The sequence below is a fragment of the Nannobrachium achirus genome (genome assembly GCF_963921795.1).
Source record: "Nannobrachium achirus genome assembly, chromosome: 11".
NCBI lineage: Eukaryota > Metazoa > Chordata > Actinopteri > Myctophiformes > Myctophidae > Nannobrachium > Nannobrachium achirus.
The window spans coordinates 51312934-51332004 of NC_137820.1; the positions used below are offsets into that span (position 1 = coordinate 51312934).

Below are 19071 nucleotides of genomic sequence, written 5' to 3' on the forward strand. Positions count from 1 at the left end.
GGCAACCCCTGAAGGGAACAGCCGAAAGGAAAAGAAGAAGGTCGCGGAGATCAAAGTTGGATTGTTTTAGAGTTAATCTAATTAATTGAATGGTCATCAAACTCGTCACTGGCGTATTGGACAGCCTCCAAAACTCGTCAAACTTGTCATATGTGGTGTGAGTGTGAGTTAAAAGACCTGCATGTAAAAAAACAACAACAATGCATGAACTTCATATATGCCTAAATTTCAAATCGTAATCATATCTTGAATGTGCAAATTTAAACTATTAACTGTTCTTACTCTCATTGTTGTTACGTGTTACTGATAGGCTACATGTACTGTAACCTATCAGTAAGTAAGACAAGTTGGAAGTCAACTAGCCAAATATAAACATTTTACATAAGCACGCACGCACGCGCGCACGCGCGCACGCGCGCACACACACACACACACACACACACACACACACACACACACACACACACACACACACACACACCCACCCATATATATTGTATATATATAGTTTAAAGTGATCCCTGACTAATACGACAAATATGCCTTAATACATTATAATTGTCTTCTATAACTACAATGTAAAATTAAAAACACCTTAATTATTTTATTTCTTCTAGAAATAGCTACTCTTTCACTCAACAGGGGAAATGCCCGTCGTAAGTTGATGATGTCATAAATGTCATGTGTGATCTATCCCTATGGAATTTATGGCATGCATGTGCAAATAAAAACAAACTTAATACTTCATATGGTTAATATGAGCATCAACTCAATATTTCAAATGTGTTTTTTGCACATGCATTCCATAAATTCCATAGGGATAGATCACACATGACATTTATGACATCATCAACTTGCGACGGACATTTCCCTTGTTGAGTGAAAGATTAGCTATTTCTAGAAGAAATAAAACATTGAAGGTGTTAATTTTACATTGTAGTTATAGAGGACAATTATAATGTATTAAGGCATATTTGTCTTATTAGTCAGGGATCACTTTAAGCTCAGAACAAGATGTCTGTGTCCCACCTGCCCTTACCCACAGTCCAAACTGTCTGTTTTAGGAAAATGCACTCCTTTCTACATTTAACAGCTTGATAAATCGTTAGCAGGCGCTTGTATCTCTACAGGGATCAAATAATCGTCATTATTGTTCAAGTAGGCTGTAAGTAATGGAAGGTTATTTGTGTACCCACTCCCCCTACTTGCTTTTGCTCCATTTCCAAGTACTGGCATAATCTTTTGTAATAACACTTAAAGTCTCTCTGTAGTCTATGAATGCTGGAATTATGTTTATCTTTTCAAATGCTCTGAGATGTATAATTATTCACTCCACACAGACCCAAAACAATACAAGTCCGCTTCAAATCAAAGCCTCATAATGATGCCATTCATTTGAGACCGAATTTAAACCATTCCCAATCCTTGTGGAAGCTTTCGGCACATTTGATTTGGAGATTATAGAAAGCAGGGAATTGGAGAAAAGAAAATGAGAAAAGCGGCTTTGCTGGGTGTTCATAGATTTCAATTAATACGTCCATTGATAGAGGCCATGCTGTGTGGTCAGGGCTGGCTCCTCAAGTGCTACTTCAAATTCACACACAAATGTTTAGCAGGATTCGAGCTCCGATATGGGGTTCCTTTTTAGCATTTCAGAGCCTGTGATCAGCCCATGCACATTTTTTATGTTTTTCTCTTCGTACAAACTCACTATCCTCTTTTGTAGATGGTAAATGGTGCATTTTCCATGGTCTTTATCCAAAGCGCTTTTCAATGATTAGATGGTATATTATGCTAAACTGCCAGATGTGTTCTGCTTATAACCGTCAAATAAAGAAAACGCACTTGTTGAAGCTACCACAAAGCTACTCCATCTAACATATAATTTTCGGAATGTCTGTCTGTCTGAGTGTCTGTCTGTCTGTCTGAAACCGCGTTTCTCATCAGTGGCTGGAGCAATTGATCTGAAATCGCATCACCATAAGCATATGAACACACCTGACATAACTGTGAAGCCCGTTTGTCACTTTCGCAAATCGTATGCTGTATATTTGCATTTTTATGGTGTATCTATATCTATTTAGCCTACAGTACCTTTTGTGACCACACATGTTAAGGGAGGGGCGCTGTTGTTCAGGCCATGCACAATCACACACAAACCCACACACACACACACACACACACACACACACACACACACACACACACACAGGGGGAGTGTGTGTGTGTGTGTGTGTGCAGGCAGGCGGGCGGGTGTGTGTGCAGGCGGGTGGGCGGGCGGGCTGGGGGGGGGGGGGGGGGGGGGGGGGCAGTATCTCTGTAGCCATTAAAGGAAACGGGTTTCTTACATTGATGCTCCTACATAAGCACCAGTTAAAGTTACTTTCCATCCCTCATATACTGTGTGCACAGTGCACATCCCATAACCCACACACTGCACATCATTTTGGAGCTCATATCTTTGAACGGGTAAGGGCTAGTTTTTATAATTAGTTAAAAAAAAGTATAATAGATTGAGCCAAACAATTTTGCAATTATCGTATGGGATGTTACAATTTACAATTTTGGCATTTAGCAGACGCTCTTAATCCAGAGCAAATAAAAGAAGAGTGTAGGTATAGGACGTGTGGATAAAAAAAAGAAGTTGTCACAAAGCAGGGTAGATTTGACTGCTCATCTCTCCTTCAGCAGTGACCAACGATCAATGTTATATGAGATACTTAAATGGTTTCCTATGGAAATAAGCTTAGTCTTTTCTAGGATCTCCTTTTAGTAGACATTGTACCAGTGAACTGTACCATCATGAAACTTTACTTTTTCCTATGCAAACTTCTTCTAATAAAGTCTTCAATCAATCAATCAATCAAACAAACCATGGAAATCCCCTTGAGCAAGGCATGTATCAAATGCTCCAGTCAAGCTTCTCTGGGGTCAAAGGATGGCATGAATCATAGTGGGCATAGTAGCTGACCTAAGTGTGTGTGCTGGCCAGTGACCACTTACTTACTAACTCATCGCTCTGGAGTATACAGGCCATCTACAACTCTTCTCCATTCAACATGTCCTTTCTGCCTCCCCCAGCTGGTCCCCTGTCTCTCGAGCTCTGCCTCTGTTTCCAGGTGTTCTTAGGCTGCCCTCTCTTCTCCTTCCCCTTGGGGTTTCAAGTCAAGGCCTGGCTAGAAAAAGAACTTCTGGGAACTCAGATTGAGGCCTGGCATGTAGCCTACTGGTTGCCTGCCGGCAGTGGTGTTAAGCTTGCTGTGTTGCTTCTCAATTTGTGGGACGCCTGAAAGTAATGGAAATGTGGGACTGACCCACGCACGCACGCACGCACGCACGGCCGCACGCACACACACACACACACACACACACACACACACACACACACACACACACACACACACACACACACACACACACACACATGCTTTTATTTGTCAATCTATCCCGCCTCTAGTGAGTTCAATTAATTAATTTGTTAGCCACTGTGACAGACAGTAAACTTTTAAAAACATTTATCCAAAAAGTGATGTAATTCTGTTAAGTTTCTTGCTATTATTTCTGCCAAAGTAACACAAAATAAAGAAAAATAAGAAGACGACAAAGAAGTAGTCAAAGAAAGGGCAAGGAGGAAGAGGTGGTGGTAGAAACCTGTGAATGAACAATCCATCTGGATCCCTGACAATCCAGGTAAAAATGTCAATGTTTCAGTAGTTCCTAAAAATGATTACTCAGTGACCTCTAGTGGCTTTGTATTGTTCCTGCTGCCTAACCTAGAACTTCATAACAGCAAATAAATGACAAGCAAATTAATATTCAAATACTGTCTGCTACATTATCTTTGTGCAGAAGCAGAATAATTCTGTGTGTGTGTGTGTGTGTGTGTGTGTGTGTGTGTGTGTGTGTGTGTGTGCTGTGTGTGTGTGTGTGTGTGTGTGTGTGTGTGTGTGTGTGTGTGTGTGTGTGTGTGTGTGTGTGTCCCGGTGTGTGTGTGTGTGTGTGTGTGTGTGTGTGTGTGTGTGTGTGTGTGTGTGTGTGTGCGCGCGCGTGTGTGTGTTTTATCATTTATTATAACAAAATACGCTATTGTTAAAATGTTCCCCATCTCTCCAGATCTTTAATAACAGAAAATATATTTTTAGGCGGGTTGCCAATTTCAGCCAATCAGGAGAGAGTACCCAGTAATCAGCTGCAACTAGTGTTCCAGTTGCAATTTTGCTCACATGTTTATCCTGCATCATGTGAGTTCTCCCTCCTGATCAAATTGGTAAAAAAAAAAAAAAAAAAAGAAGAGCTGGAGAGACAGGGACAATCCTGTTATATAAGTGGTTCAACCCTTTTCATATCAAGGTCCATTATTTATCCTGCATTTGAGCCACAGACCACCATTTGATGAGATTTAGCCCTGTAGAGCTGTATTGATGTGGTAATACCATAGGAGAGATAACACAACAGGCCAACGTTGATCAAAATAACCTAAATTCTTAGTAATGCAGATATTTAACAAAAATGTAACTCTTGAGAGCGTAAAATGAAACCAAATGACCCTGCTCCCAGGAGTTAAGTCTCTATCATTTAGCTGGGGACCACCTGGAACCCCCTCAAGGACCACTGGTTGAAAACCACTGTGTTATACCTATATTATTGAACAAACACTCGTGTAACAATTATTACAGAATATAGAGATATTTTACACTTATTTCATCAACACAATATCACTTTCCTACCTTGTTATTTTCGCCCAGTGTTTTAGTTGTCCAATCTGTAACTATGGTTTAAATAGGTTTTCATTAGGATCTCTTATTTTGAAAACCACGTACAGGAAGTTGGAGACCGGTTACAGAGGGCGTCCCTGGCCAAAAGAGCAGATCTACAAGCTAACAACGCGTAGCATCACGACGCGTTGTTAGCTTGTAGATCTGTTCTTTTTATTGGCACGCGCGACTACGGAAGCAAAAAAGACAACACAAAACAAAACGGTCAACGCTGTCATTATTTTTAGACAGTCTTTTTTGCATTACGCGACCAGCAAACCAACACCGTCCACACCCAGAGAACGTCTTGTCTTTCCAGTTATCAACAGAGCACAGAGATAGATTATATCTGCGGGTAAGGGATGATGATGCGGTGCAGGAGAAATCACCCACATACAGTAGGTTATGTTGGATTCTTCTGTGCTTATTATCATGTTGTGTTACAACAGTGGCTTTCAACATCTTTCATATCAAGGCCCATTATTTATTCGGCATCTGCTTGACCACCATTGATGAGATGTATAGCCTCTCAAAACCTAGAATATAACCTATATTTTTTGTTAGCGTTGCATAAGATTTTATCCACAATCACAATCACATGCTGTATAGATGTATAGAGCATCGCAGCGGAAGTGGATTCCTGGGGTCACTTAATATTCCCCATTCATTTTCGCCATAGACCTTTACAAATATATTTATAACAATTATGTTAAGCCTCGAACCAAGCCATCCAGGATGGTGGTGAATCATGATCATATAACCTTTGATCCTATGTGAGAACATATTTTAATATTACATTATTTGATATACTACATTTAATAACTACCCTTTGTTTAGCGATTTTCAAAATGTTCTTTTCATAGAAAAAAAGGTTATATGGTCATGATTCACCTCCATCCTGGATGGCTTGGTTCGAGGCTTATAATTGTTATAAATATTTTTGTAAAAGTCTATGGCGAAAATGAATGGGGAATATTAAGTGACCCCAGGAATCCACTTCCGCTGCGATGCTCTATTGTTACCATATTAGGACTGATGACAGGTAAAACATAATAATAAAAATACATATACATTCTATAATTGTGTATGTTGCAAATTAAGTAGGTGTTTAACAATACATTATCTCTTGAGAGTGTAACATGAAACCAAATGGAACCTTATGGGTACATTAGGTTTCATTTGGTTACTCTCCAAGTCTCCATCATTTAGAGACCACCAGGTCTCTAAATGGGGACCCGGGGACCACCAGGCTGTAACCCCAGACCACTGGTTGAAAACCACTGGATTATGTGGTTATTTATCAAGTTGTTACAACGATACGGTGACAGGAGGAAGCAATATGGATCAGGTAGCCTTGGACCAAGACTGTCAGTCAGAGATGTCTTTTATGGAGCCTGACATTTGACAGAGATACACAATTGTCAGACTCGATACAATTATTCCCTGACAGTCTTGGTCCAAGTCAAGGTTATGCAGACCAAGATAAGGAAGAACGCTCCTTCTCTCAGTAAAATTATGTTTTGGGTCTTTTTGCCTTTATTGATAGTACATTAATAGGTAGACAGGAAACAGGGAGAGAGAGATGGGGACTGGGGAGTGACATGCAGCAAAGGCTGTCGAGATCGGGACTTGAACCCGAGGCGTGCTGTCAGGCATCAGAGCCTATGTGGCGCCTGAAGCACTAGGCACAAAGGTGACGGGGAATTGTGTGTGTGTGTGTGTGCGTGTGTGTGTGTGTGTGTGTGTGTGTGTGTGTGTGTGTGTGTGTGTGTGTGTGTGTGTGCGCGCGCGCATGCGCGCGTGTGTGAGCGAGTGAGAGAGAGAAATAATGCAAGCCAGTGAGTTTGTTGAGTAAAAGATTGCAGGAGTTTGATGTATGTTTGTGTTTGTGAGCATGTCAGGAGGATGGCCCCAAGTTGCCACTGGTCTGCAGGTTGGTGGCGGCTGTGATGCTGCTGAATTGAATCCATGAGGATGGCCCTCAGGAGCAGGGCTCAGCCCTCTCCTCTGCCCCAGCCCTACAGCCAAGGTCAGTACATTGTGGGAGTCAGCAAAGCTGGCATGATACAACCTGACATGAAAACGTAAAATCGCAAAATATCAGCTAGTTTGTAAACAGACAGGTTGGCGCTGCCATAGATTGGTACTCTCCTGTATATATATCTATTGCACAAATCCATTAACACAACTTAGTAAATGCATCCCTTCCTAATGTTAAATCCACACATCAGACAAGGAACATGGATATTTTGGCATTAACAATTCATGGAAAAGCACCACGCTCTATGAAAAGAAGTGGTAAAGAAGGAATCAATAAGAATCACATAAGGAGTTGGTTCCTGCCTTCTGTATGTAGGTACTCAACTTATAATGAGCTATTTGTCATACATTGTTGATTAGGTGGGCCTCAAAACTACGAATGGATGAATGGCATGTTGAAAATAACTGAATATCTACATGTCCTCTTGATTTGAGTGGAATCATTGTCCTTTAAGAAACATTACAAGCATCATTCATGTCTTTATAAAATAACAAAAATGTGGTTCAAAAATGTTCTGAAATGTTTAAACATTTCCTCACATTTTTTAAAGTAAATGGGCAAGGAATGCTAGTTTGGCCATAAGTACTTTTACATTATTTATTTTGCTTATAGGTTTTCTTATTTGCAGTGAATCTAAGTCACTGCTTTTATGTCAGATCTGAAATGTGATTTTTTTTTGTTTACAAAGCCTAAATGACAATTGTAATTTGTATTGATATGTTAAAATGTTCAATGCCAAAAAGCCAATTAAATCATTAATCACAATTATTTGTGTGACAACTAATCGTCAATTAGACTATTAGTCTAAATCATCTAAAATGTCATGATCATTACATGCCCTACATGAGTGCATGTGCTGAACTGAACTGAACTGAACTGAGTAGCTCTAAAACGTTTTTTTTTTTTTTTTTTTTTTTTTTTTTTGTGCCAAGGACCCCCAAATTTATTTGGCTGCGGACCCCAGACCCACACCGGAAAATGTTTTGTGCTGGGGGTAGGGCTGTCCCAATTATTTGACATAATCGCGATTATTTTTCATAATGGTCATAATCGTTTCCATGTTGAAAAATGTTCATGTGTTCAATGTTTTTGTTAGGAAAAGAATAGTGGAAATAGCAGATCTACAAGCTCACAACGCATCGCGACGCGTTGTGAGATTGTAGATCGGCTATTTCCACTATCAATGTTCTTTTTTAAGTACAGTATAAAGTTGTCAAATATGTCAGTAATTTCTTTGTATATTTAGATTATGTGTCATATCTACCATGTGCAACTTCAAAGCCAAACAGAAATGTAATTGTCAACGACAAAAACACAATTAAATCGTTAATCGCAATTATTTGAGTGACAATTAATCGTCATGTAAAATGTCATAATCGTGACAACCCTTGCCGGGGGGACCCCAGAAGATAATTCAAAAGTATTCATTTTATTATTATTATTCAAACACTTTCAAGGTTAAATATGATCAAATATGAAAAAAATAAATAGAAAAATTAAAAAAAATAGAACCACTGTTTTCTGAAAAAACCTGTGTTGCTATAGCTAAAACAGTTCTCATCACATGCTTCCAGCATCAGAGGACCAGGAGCCTGAGGCAGACTATGGCTCCCAGAAGAAGCAGGATAAAGTGTCAGTGTGTGTGGATGAGCTGAGCTCTGACCCGTCCCAGGCCTTCACTTACTACAACATCAACCACAACCGCTTCCAGCCTCCGGCTGTTCATATGTGAGCAAGCACACAACATCAAAGCTACACTATGTCACTTTTTTGGTGAAGTATTTGGTCTCCCCCTGCTTTTCTATGGATACATCTTTATCCTGTGGTCTGGTTTGACAATTACTGGTTGACAGGTGGTACTGCCTGAAGGTAAAAAAAATCTAATTTCTCCCCTGGGCAAATAGGCTGCTCAGTGGTTCAAAATGTCAGCACTTCTCCTGGGTTTATTGATTCATTGATTTAGATTCTTTTGAAATGCACTCCTCGGTTGAAAAAGGAATCAATAGAATAATCGAAAATAATTGATAGTTGCAACCCTAACACACACACACACACACACACACACACACACACACACACACACACACACACACACACACACACACACACAGTCCTAGAAATAGAAGAAAAGGAACAAAATGCAGGAAAAATACAAACAACTGTCCCTTCCTGTCTTTGTCCCTTCCTTCCTCAGGGTGGAGCCACTGGACCATGAAGCCCCCAAGCCTCCAGGCCACACCCGCTTTGTGTGCATGTCAGACACCCACTCCAGGACAGAGGGCATCACCATGCCCTACGGAGACGTTCTGCTGCACACTGGAGACTTCACAGAGCTGGGCCTGCCCTCTGAGGTCCGCAAGTTCAACGACTGGCTAGGTAACACACACACACACACACACACACACACACACACACACACACACACACACACACACACACACACACACACACACTAGGGCAGGGGTCTTCAACATTTTCAGGCCAAGGACCCTTTAGTCGAGAGAAAGATGAAGCAGGGACCCAACCCACAAACCACAGATACCATATAGTTTCATCGTTTGACGGCACAATCATCAGTGTATTTTGGATTCATGTCAATTTGTGTTTTCAGATATTTAAACACTTGAACCGTTTCACTCTGTACTTAATCTGCTCTTTTTTTCCACTACACCAAACCTCTTTGCAGACAATAGCCGATCTACAAGCTCATAGAGCTTGTAGATCTGCTATTTTTGGCTAAAGTTCTCAGAATATGGATGCTAGGGTTCAAGTGGTTAATATAAAAAAGCAGAAAAAACAATCTCCTATCACACAAAGACTTGGAGGACCCCCTGTAGTAACTCTGAGGACCCCCTAGGGTTCCCAGACCCCCTGTTGAAGACCCTTGCATACACAAACACACACACACACACACACACACACACACACACACACACACACACACACACACACACACACACACACACACACACACACACATACACTGAAGAAGTACCTGAGGCCGATTGCACAAATGCCTTCGAAACCAGTAATCCTCTCCTCCTCTCTCTCTCTCTCCTCCACGCTTTCCATATGATTCAAGCCCAGTGTTCAATAGCATCAGACCAAAACGTCTTATTTTCCTTTCCTGACTAACTTGTCATTCACCTGTCCTCTCTGCTTCCTCTCTCCTGTTAGGAAGCCTTCCCTATGAATCTAAGGTCGTCATAGCAGGAAACCACGAGTTGACCTTTGACCCGTCCTTCCTGGGTGAACTGGTGCGTCAGGACTACTACCGCTTCCCTTCAGTGTCCAAGCTGCAGCCCGCCGACTTCCAGGAGGCCAAGGGTCTGCTGACCAACTGTGTTTATCTGCAGGACTCTGAGGTCACCGTCAGAGGCTTCCGAATATATGGCACACCATGGTGAGACATTAGTCTCGCGAGCCTGACTGTTGCCTCCCACAGTTTTTCAAGTACATAAGTCTGGAGCGCGGAAACTCTGAAAATGATGGTCGCATAAATGTGTCCTACTGTAAATCAAACTATTCAAAGCATATGATAGCTTGGTGCTTAGTAGAAATGAAAATTTAAATATATTTTTTAAATATACCGGTATTTTAAACTATATTTTCGTGAACAGAAATGACAATCAGATGACAGCTTCCTGTCTCGGCTTTCAGGAGGTGTAGTTCCAGACTCTAGCATTCAGAGATTGTGGAATAGTAATCAGGCCACGTGAAACTAGGTCGTAGTCTACCAAGGGTTTGGCTCTTGAAAACTTTAGATATAACCTTCTAGTCTATAACTGATTGTATGCAGCACAATCAATGTTATAGATTATCTGCTAATTGATTAGTTAGACAAATTCCTACTGTATGAGTGTTAATTACAGTATAAATAAAGATGTTGATAGACCAAATACATTCTTGAGCAGTTGAATCATGAACCACAACTACTGGGATGGATCTACTGAGTAGATTCTACTCACTACAATACATCAGTAAAGATTCACACTGGCCCTCATGACCAGGCTGTTTTTATTACAAGATTTTCTGAGTTTTTTGTGCTTAGCATTTAACTCATTGACTGCCAAGGCACGAGTTTCACGAGTTATTGCAGTACTCCCAGGCTGCCACAGCCCGAGTTTCCCGAGTTGGAAGCCATTTTGAAAAAAAAAAAAAAAATTTTTTTTTTTTTTTTTTTTTCAACATTTTTTTTTATAAAAAAATTTCTAAAAATGCCTCAAATGTATTAGGCATGATCACAATTGTGAAATTGCATGTTTAGCCCCATAACAAACACATCTTTCAAAATGTCAAAAATGGCTGTTTTGTCTGACTTTGAAGGCTTGTAACTCATGAAGGCCTGAACGGATTTCCAAGCGTATTTTTTTGTTTGAAAGCTTTTAAAAAGTACTACACATATAATGCATATATGGTGCATGGGCGTGCACGATCCGTGCACAAAAGATTGATCCGTGCACTCGAAATTTAGGAAGGTGGCAGTGTTTGTTTTGTCTGACTTTGAAGGCTTGTAACTCATGAAGGCCTGAACGGATTTCCAAGCGGATTTTTTTGTTTGAAAGCTGTTAAAAAGTACTACACATATGATGCATATATGGTGCATGGGCGTGCACGATCCGTGCACTAAAAATTGATCCGTGCACTAGAAATCTAGGATAGTGGCAGTCTGGTACTTGGGGGCCATCTTGAAATGGCATTCAATGAGTTAATAGTCTAATAGTGCTATCAGAATCAGAAATATACAAGTTGATGTCACCATTTGTACACTGTTGGAGCAACAGTGTCCGTTTGGTTTCTATCACTGTAGAATGCCACGTTGGTTTGTTATTTCCACATTACTTTAACTTCCTATAGCTTCCTTATCATTTAGCTCTGTCTAATTCATTTAAAAAACAAACACTAGCGTCAACGAGGGATACAATTTTCATTTAAAGCAGTTGTTTCCAGACCTGCATGCAATAAAGACACAAAAGAATGGAAATGAAATAATCCAAGATAGCTGCCCACCCAGAACCTGGTTCTACTCCAGGTTTCTTCAAGGGGAGTTTTTCCTAGCCACTGTTGCCAGATTGATTGCTCAAGGGGGAGATGAAGATGATTGGTTTCTCTCTGCTCTATAAAGTATTTTGAGACAACTAGTAGTTTGAGTTACTGTCTCCACTATGTGTGTCTATGTTGTCCTGTTTATTGTGTATTGTTTGCTCTTATACTTTAGTATTTAGTACTTTGCTTCTGAGTGTACAGCACTTCAACACTGTTGTTTTAAATGTGCTCTATAAATAAAGCTGTTTGGATTGGATAATAACTTTGAATTAATTTGAATGAAACGGATCACACACTCAATCTCTCTGCCTCTCTCCCAAACCCACATACCCCCCCCCCCCCATCACCCATCAGGACTCCATGGTATAATGGCTGGGCCTTCAACCTCCCCAGAGGACAACCCTTGTTGGAAAAGTGGGACCTCATACCTGATGGAATTGACATTCTGCTCACGCACACGCCTCCTCTGGGTAGAGAACACACACGCACGCACGCACGCACGCACACACACACACACACACACACACTGGCTTTGTTGTGTTGTAGACAGATGAATGGAAATGGTTTATTATCACAAATCATGATATCTCTACAAAGTTACATTCTGCACCAGTGGTGTGTTCTAGATTTTTTGGGATGACATCTATGATTATTCCCTCCCTCACGCACGGCATGCGCACACGTGTGGTCACCGAATGAAACTACTATTGAAGTGTGGCAGGTAGGTTGTGCTTAATGCAGCCCCCAGCCCCTCCTCCTGTGTATCAGATACGCTTTCTCTGATGTTTTTTTTTTTAGCCACACTTCCCTACGAAATGTTTCTGCAGGTCACACACTACGTATACTACATATCGCGGTAGAACACACCACTGTTCTGCACTCAGGTAGCCTGCCAATTACTTTCAGCCCCTGCAACACCAATGCATTAACAGCATTAGGGAGGAATAACATGGAATGGAATGGAATGGATTTTATTTTGTCATTGCACACAAGTTACACAAGTGCACAACGAAATTGACTTGATGGCACCAATCCAATGTGAAAAGCAGCAACACAGGTATCAATAAAAACAGTCATATAAAAGGTCAGTGTATGAGTTCATGTGTCCTGGGGGAGTTAAGAGTTCAACAGAATGATAACAGAAGGGAAGAAGCTGTTTCTAGATCTAGCCGTAGATGTATTGAGGCATCTGTAGCCCTTTCACCTCTGTGAGCGAGAGGGGTGAAACAGTTTGTTATTGGGGTGGGAGGCATCTTTGATGATGCTTAGGGCCTTAGACCGGCAGCGTTGTTTATAAATAGACTCGATTGTTGGTAATGGCAAGCCTATAATACGCTCAGCAGTTTTCACCACCCTCTGCAGTAATTGCCGCTCCAAAACAGTACAGTTACCATACCAGGCTGGGATGCAGTAGGTGAGAGTACTTTCAATGGTGCAGCGATAGAAGTTTTTCAGCGTCAGGTGGGACAGGTTGACTTTCCTCAGTCTCCTCAAGAAAAAGAGCCGCTGGTGGGCCTTCTTAACCAGGGAGGATGTATTTAGGCTCCAGGAGAGATCCTCAGATATGTGGACCCCCAGGAACTTGAAGCTAGTGACACACTCCACCTCCACCCCATCTATGAGGATAGGAGGGTGTTCCACTCTTCTGCTCCGCCGGAAGTCCACCACAAGCTCCTTTGTCTTAGAGGTGTTGAGGGTGAGGTTGTTTTCAGCGCACCACCTCACCTGGTGTTCCATCCATATAACATGATAATCTTTTAATTTGTTGTTTTTATCTTGTGTGTGTGTGCGTATTAGGCTTCAGGGACTGGGTCCCCAGGGATCTGAAGCGGGTGGGCTGCCTTGATCTGCTAAACACACTGCAGCGAAGGGTACGACCAAAACTCCACACCTTTGGAGGGGTTCATGAGGGTAGGACACACACGCACACACACCTCCTATCTTTCACACTGTGGCAGCCATCTTGTGATGTTAATATGAACTGTTTGTCTGCTTGTCTTGTTTGCCTGTGTCTGTCCATCTCTTGGTTTCCAGGTTATGGCATAATGACTGACAGCTGTACCACCTACATTAACTCCTGCACCTGTACAGCAGGCTACATGCCCATGAACCCGCCGCTGGTGTTTGACCTGCCAAACCCCACGTAAGAAGAGGAGGCACTGAAGACATTTAAAGGATATTACTGTTTGGCTTTGAGAATTGAGAATAAGCTCTCTCAATTGGAAATGAATTGAAGAATCGCCGTCTGAGAGACACTTCAAATAACGCAAGCTAATAATTTATAAATTATTACATGGTGAGTTTGAAGGGATAAAGGACCCTTTAAAACTCCACTTAAAAAAATGAAGTATCTGTCAAACAAGGATTGTGAAGTTTTGACTGTGGAACTGTGATAAAGATCCCCGTGGAAACCCTACAAACTAATGCAATTTAATGGTCTGCAGGAAGTGGACAGGAAATTACATTGCACAACAGCGGTTAATTCAGGACCAGTCCCAAAAGGAACACGTCCGTCCTCTTTGCCTGCTCGATGACCCTCAAATGTAAAATGATTCGTTCTCTTGATTACTTGGCACAGGCATTCTTATCACCACGTGTAGAATTTGTTTGAGTGAAGAGGGAAATGAAGTGACTTAGTGGAAGATTGAATTTAAAATGTCTAGACTTAAGACTTTTTTCCTAAACAAATATTTAGTATTTAATTCGTGAAATGAACTGTTTTTTAATATTTCTCATTTTGTACCGATGGATGGATTCGATTTTAGGCAAACACAGGAGAAGGAGCACTCGCCATTATTGAGGAGGTGCTGACCAGTGACCACGGTAGAAATATAACTGATAAAAAAGGAGGCTGTGCACAGGGGCGCTGGAAGTGGGGTGCTGAGGGAGCTGCAGCTCCCCTGGTGGTGGGGAGGAGAAAAATATTTTTTTCAATTGAAAAAAAAAGAGAAAAAAAAAACTTTTTTTTTCTTTTTTTGTTATAGGCCTATATATGTTACAGTCATTTTGGGTCACTCAGTGAGACTGTGGTAAGAGCGCTCGTTTTGTAGTTCACCACACACTAATCACCACCAGATGGCGACGCAGCCATTCAATAGTGAAGGCGCTGACGTCACTCGTTTGCGACTCTCTTTCTTTATTTACTAGCCTAGCCTAGCCTAGCTTAGCTTAGCCATTAGCTCCATTGTAGTCACTTGGACAGGGCGTTTATCGTGGGCTTGCCCAGGCCTTACGGCCTGGGCATAAATATAACGATTGCATTCACCACGGCTTCGTAACTCGCGCGGCGCTCCGCCGGCCGCGCGGCCCTGGCCCACTCTTCGCGGCCACTCGCGCCTGCGGCGCTCGGGGGCGAAGAGCAGGACCAAGGTCCGCTGGCCTTCGCGCCGCTTGCAATGTCGTGGACAATCGAGTGGCTCCGCCTGGAGGACGTTGTTGTGGCGACCGCTTGTTCCGCCCCGTGCGGCACGGCAAGCGCTCCGTTTCTCTAATTCTCTGAGACGCAAAAAAAACGTGACATATATATACACACACACAGAGCTACGTGTGTTTAACAATTAAAACAATAATGTATTTGACTTTGGGGAATAAAATATGTTGAAAAAAAGTGTTTGATTATCACATGGTCACCTAATCACATGGTCACCTTGCCACCTCCAGTCAGAAGGAAAGTCGAATTCAAATTTTGTTTTAAAATAAATCCCACTTTGATGGCACACCAAAGTCTATTTATTTGAGAACTAGAAACTGTCTGTAGGCTCATTGTTGCAAACTAACACCGTTGTATATGGGGAATAAAACTGTTACAAAAATAATACCCGATTTTGTAGTGTGTGCATAGGTGACTGTGTGTGTGTGTGTGTGTGTGTGTGTGTGCGTGCTGTGTGTTGCACGGTGTGCTAAAATAACAAGTAACTATACAGCTCCTTGTTACACCGTTGTGTGGGGAATAAGCACCCGAAACGTAATAAAAATAACCCAAAACCGGATAAAAAACGTGAATTTTTTGGCCGCACGCATCAACTCCTCCAAGCTCAGCTCCCCTTGGGATTTGGGAGTTCCAGCGCCCCTGGCTGTGCAGCTCGGTGCCACGATGCAAAATAGATTTATTAAAATGCAGAAACTAACGTCTCACTGGATAGTCTTGCAAGTGAACAGAAACGTGGAATTGAAGGATTAACTTTCTTTCGGTGCTGTTCATTTATGAATGATGAATGAGTTAATTTATCATAGCTTGTATAGCTTTTTTCTTGTTTTGTCTCTAATAATTGAAGACTTCTTTTGCTTTAACCACGTCATAATCCATAGTTTATATTGGATTTTACATTCAACTATCCAAAAATACAAGTTCACAACGAACAATACAAGCTTGAATTGCAACACCTTGTGAGCTTGTAGATCTATACAACATGTTGTGAACTTGTAGATCGGCTATTTAAATTAAAAAAAATAAAGTTAAATGTTTATGTGGTTTTGGATAGATGGCTTTAATGTATCTGGTTCAACACTCATCAGGTTTATTTGATTTATTTTTGATAATTTATTAGGTTATATTTGTTCATTTATATTCAGATGATAGTTTGTTGACATGAAATCAGGATGTTTGAATCATGCTTTCTGTCTATCGAAGATAGATAGAACAAAGGATGGGGTTTTTCAATTAATCTAACGTGGTTAAAATAGAGTTTGGAGTTACAATGTGTTCATATAGGAAGGGGGCGTGATGACATTTATATCAAATATCTAAATACTGAATCAAACTACTTAAAAACTGTCTGGGGTATTCACTAAAGCTAGAGTTAAAATAACCCCAAACATGTTTGAAAGTGAAATATTGCTGTAAGGGTGCAGTGAAGTGATTCCAACAGTAGATGGCACAACCGATTAATCCATACATTTCACAGGATTCCCAAAAGAATGACAAAGTGGTCAAAGCGCTTGTCAAGTGATCTCCAAACTAAAAATCAGTTATAATTTCAAGATATGAGTATTTGAATTGGCCAGACTAGCAATAGAATACAACAGAACTTCAGAAGATACTTCTATAAAATGAAGCATGGATTGACACACAGACATTCAGTGAAGGCAGTTCAGAACTTCAGGGAAACACCCCAAATATTGGTGTGCGCCGCTCGCGCCATGTTTCTAAAATCCCATATTGGGACATGGTCTGAAAATACATTTCAGTCTTGGGATTCTTTTTGGCTTTGACCCCTGAGACCAACAACCAATCATAGTAGTGCAAAGGTCATACGCCCGCCCTACAGTTGCATACTGGGCCCCTGGTTGGTTCCTCATGACTTGTGAGCCGTGAGGGCAATTGACCCTTTGTCAAGTCCCGCTCGTGGTTGTGCCTCTCTTCGCAAACAATTGAGCATATTCACACAGCGGCCATCTTGCCATTAAGACAATGAATTACCACCCTATGTACAGTTTTCAATGCAAATTTCAAACATGGCCGCCAGGTGAATATGGTCCATCGGTTGCTGTTTCTTGGTTGGCCAAAAATCCGTTCTTTCCATCCACTACCATTGAAATAACAGGTTTTTCAGTTGCTATGTATTGATATTCAGTGTATTCAATGCTTATTTTAAACTTGGTCTCAGTAAAAAGGAACATCTCAGGTGCAGTATAGTGACTGGGCATATGTTTCTTTTCTCCAAAAATGTTGTTTTAGCAAATTCAACATAAACAACCATAAGGCGGAACCAGAGCAGAAAGAGCCTGCTGGTTGGTCAGCCAGGGACCAATCAGAAGGCTGACAAAGGGTCACATTTTCTTTGCAATTGCAGATTCGTCTGGCTACACAAGGCTTGGCCATATTCATACTGAGAACAATTCTCAGTATGAATTAAGCTATTTTAGGTTACACACACCTACTGTATGTCGCACCGCCAATCTAACTGAAATGCCCATATATGGAGATCTCTATCTGTCAATCCTTGTACCCTATATATGCCTATGTATGGAGATCTCTGTATCGGTCGGTCCTTGTATGTTTTATGCCCATATATGCCTATATATGGGCATGGTGATATGCCCATATAAGGAGATCTCTGTCTATCTGTCAGTCCTTGTGTGTCTGTCTGTCTGTCTGTCTGTCTGTCTGTCTTTTTATGCCCATATATGGGGATCCATGATGTCATCAGTATATGCCCATATGGGTATGGTGCTATGTCCATATATGGAGAGCAAATTTGTGTGAGTTTCGGCCTGGCGGAGACAATTTAGCTTAGATTGCAATTGTGTCTTCTTGGCTTCAGCTCTGATCCTGCATGACTACTTAGGACTTGAGCCTGGTTGGAAGGTGGCTAGTTCATAACGTGCCCACCCTTTTACCTCACAGGATCAAACACTGGGTTGTCATGGAGCCCATGGACCACCATGGGATTGACTGTCCTCCAAACCAGAGTGGAAGAACTGAAGGGTTCTTGGGACGAGCTCAGTGGAACAACTTGGCTGCAAGTGTCTTCAGGGGAGTCCCTTGGAGTTCTGGGACCCATGACACACCACAGTGGAACCCCAGTATTTAGTAAACTTTAACCACAAGGTCTTCAGTCTTGAAGAGCGCCTGCCAGCTCTGCAGAGTCTGCACCCTTTTGAATCTTCCAGAACATTTCACCCAAATTCACCCGGTCTCCTTTTACCCGTTGTCAGAGGCTTGTTAGTTTAGGACAATTGCAGAGAATGTTGAGGAAAAATAAACACTAGTCTAGCTTGCAAAATAGCAGCTACAGGAGTTCCGAACATAAACCTCCTTCTATCTTACCCAGCCCACCGGTTATGCTTCGGAAACCACCGGGGACCCCAGGGATTCTGCCTCCCCAGCTACTGGAGCTCTCTGCCTGGGTGGAGGGCTGACAGACACTGGGTCTGATATGGATGAACTATAGAGCTGACTGTACCGCGGAGACGGAGAGAGAGAGACGAGGCAAGACACAGAGCGAGGGAGATGTGATGTGATCAGGCATGAGAGTGGATATGGAGAGAGAGAAAGGAGGGGAGGGAATCCTGGGGAGCGAGCTGCGATCTCCCATCTCTCACTGTTAGGAATGGTGTGAGTGTGTGAGAGAGAGTTGATAGCCGGGAGGAAATAGGGCGCGAAAGAGGGAGAGACGCAGAGACGCGGAGAGATTGAGAGAGGGATGACTCAAAGAGGGGAGGGGGGAGAATAAAAGTTTTGTATTTAGAGAGTGAGAACATGAAGTAGTAGAGAGGAGGTATTTTGTG

The 19071-nt window shown here is 41.8% G+C and overlaps 1 protein-coding gene across 2 annotated transcripts; it reads left to right on the forward strand.

The window, feature by feature from the left end:
• Positions 1–5020: 5020 nt before the first annotated feature.
• LOC308293718 (metallophosphoesterase MPPED2-like) lies at positions 5021–14424 on the forward strand. 2 transcript variants are annotated; one of them, XM_080736329.1, is made up of 8 exons: positions 5021–5152; positions 6656–6783; positions 8370–8523; positions 8990–9171; positions 9973–10198; positions 12196–12311; positions 13639–13752; positions 13876–14424. In XM_080736329.1, the coding sequence occupies exons 2-8, from the start codon at positions 6723–6725 to the stop codon at positions 13986–13988; spliced, it is 966 nt and encodes a 321-aa protein (XP_080592455.1). In that variant the 5' UTR covers positions 5021–5152; positions 6656–6722; the 3' UTR covers positions 13989–14424. The 2 variants fall into 2 exon arrangements, with proteins under 2 accessions (XP_080592455.1, XP_080592456.1); XM_080736330.1 differs by having other exon boundaries at positions 5053–5109.
• Positions 14425–19071: the final 4647 nt, after the last annotated feature.